This window comes from Acyrthosiphon pisum, chromosome X, assembly GCF_005508785.2.
Source record: "Acyrthosiphon pisum isolate AL4f chromosome X, pea_aphid_22Mar2018_4r6ur, whole genome shotgun sequence".
NCBI lineage: Eukaryota > Metazoa > Arthropoda > Insecta > Hemiptera > Aphididae > Acyrthosiphon > Acyrthosiphon pisum.
In genome coordinates, this window is record NC_042493.1 from 17,433,504 (window position 1) to 17,435,483 (window position 1,980).

At 27.0% G+C, this 1,980-nt stretch overlaps 1 protein-coding gene across 1 annotated transcript in view; it reads left to right on the plus strand.

Moving 5' to 3' along the window:
- The first annotated feature begins 949 nt into the window (after positions 1–949).
- The window catches only part of LOC107882977, a 29,469-nt gene continuing 28,438 nt past the window's right edge, over positions 950–1,980 (plus strand). The window contains exons 1-2 of the mRNA XM_029485992.1: positions 950–1,237; positions 1,467–1,604. Coding sequence (XP_029341852.1) covers positions 1,162–1,237; positions 1,467–1,604 — 214 coding nt within the window. The 5' untranslated portion in view covers positions 950–1,161. The remainder of the gene's footprint in view (positions 1,238–1,466; positions 1,605–1,980) is intronic.

A 1,980-nucleotide genomic window follows, 5' to 3' on the forward strand; every position in this document is an offset into this window, starting at 1 on the left:
CCGCGACTCTGTTCAAATTTAATAGGTGGGTCGTGTGTGCTGCAACTAACATTTTCTTGTCTCATTGTCGAAAAAGTTCGCGCCGCCACTGATCACGCATCCTGTAAGTTGTGATCTGCAGTGATTTATATAATTTTATACATTTTTTGTGATATCAGTGTACCTACATACCTAGTGCTACCTATACAGTATCTACCTATACATATTTTAATTATGGACACCACTTCGACTTCGCAAAGAACAGTAAGTACAAATCAAACATTATTAAAAATTATAATCAATTTTAGTCTTTAGACGAACCTAATATTTAATACGTAGTAGGTAACATAACCAAAGTAATAATAATATTCATGCCTAAATTTAGTTACCTATACGCGCGGCTATACCTATTAACTTAATTAGCCTTGCAGTAATTATTTAATTATATTAAATAATGTTGTGAAAATGTCATTTGTTAATTCATAGAAATGTGGGTACAGGGAATAAACAAATCCATTCAATATATTCTTTAAAAATATTAGAATAGGTAGGTACATTTTTTATTCCGTCGGCAAATGATTTCATATTAGGAAGGAGCAATCCCTCTGGTTATTAGTTTATTACCAATAATATTTTATTTTACCTATTTGTATTAGTATAAAATAAATGTTTATTTATTACAATGTATTTCTTACTTTTGGGCGTTATAAATTTGTCAGGAATTTTAGATCAGATACATTAAAGGTCAATATTATATTTTATTTATCAAGGAAGATAGTTGCAACTTGCAATAGGTAGTTTGTTTTAATTTTGGAAAATTTAAATTTAATATTTGTATTGTGTTTGAAGTTAATGATAAAAAAAAGAAAACACATGCACTTTATAATATCCAATAAACATAGTTACCATATTATGTTACAAATTAAAAATTGTATTTTATTTTATTATATTACAAAGGTACCTAGGTATATACAATTTTTTGATCGTTTATAGTAGGTAATGCTGATATTCTTTCTAAATTGTATTCTATTATTTGGTCTTGTTTGTAATAATTAATTCCAGTGGTTTGTGGGTTACTTCGAAGAAGAAAATACTTATTCTGTCATTCCTAATAATTGGATAAGTCGTCAAGACAAAATAGTGTATTGTAAATGGCCCAGGAAGCAGAAAGTTACACCAGTCATGCTAAGTAATGCCATAGAGCCTTCAAATAACTGGTCTTTGTATCCAGTAAATTTAGTGGACGACTTATGTTTTGGTATGTATACATATAATACATAATGAAATTTAAATATAATATAAAAGATAACTTAGATCCTATATAGTGGAGTAAAATGTATGTAACTTTTGTTGCTACCACAGATCTGTAGTACTCACTTGGATAAAAAACTATAAGAATATACCAATTGGCTATTATAAAATTAGTATAATACATATAGGTACCTATGTATACAAGCACAATTAATAAATCATTAAATTATATGTAGATAATTATGATGAAGCTGCAAAAAAAGAAAGAGAGGTTTTTTTGTCAGCTTCTGAATCCGACAGAAGTTATAAAAAAGCCAAGCCTAACAATTTTTCCTCAAGAAAAAACCTTTTTGGAAGTAATGACAATGATAGCGGTAATTACTTATTACTATTACTATTTAATTTAAATATTATTTATTAGTTATCAGTCAAAATTTTTAAAAGAAAATAAGAATTATTACTAAATTTGTATTTTGTTATATATTTAACTGTTAATAAATAAATATTGAGTAGGTATAACATACTAACACTATACCGAATTAATAGAGTGGATAATTGAAAATATTAAATTATAATCAACACATTTAAAATGAAACAGATAAATAAAAAAAAAAATTAGAATCTAATATATATACACAATAATTGTTGATAATTATATTTTTAAATAATTCTTATGTTAGATATACTGTCTTACATAGGCGGAGCCACAGGGCGTGCAGGGTATGCAGCTGTATGCCCTAATTGCCCTGA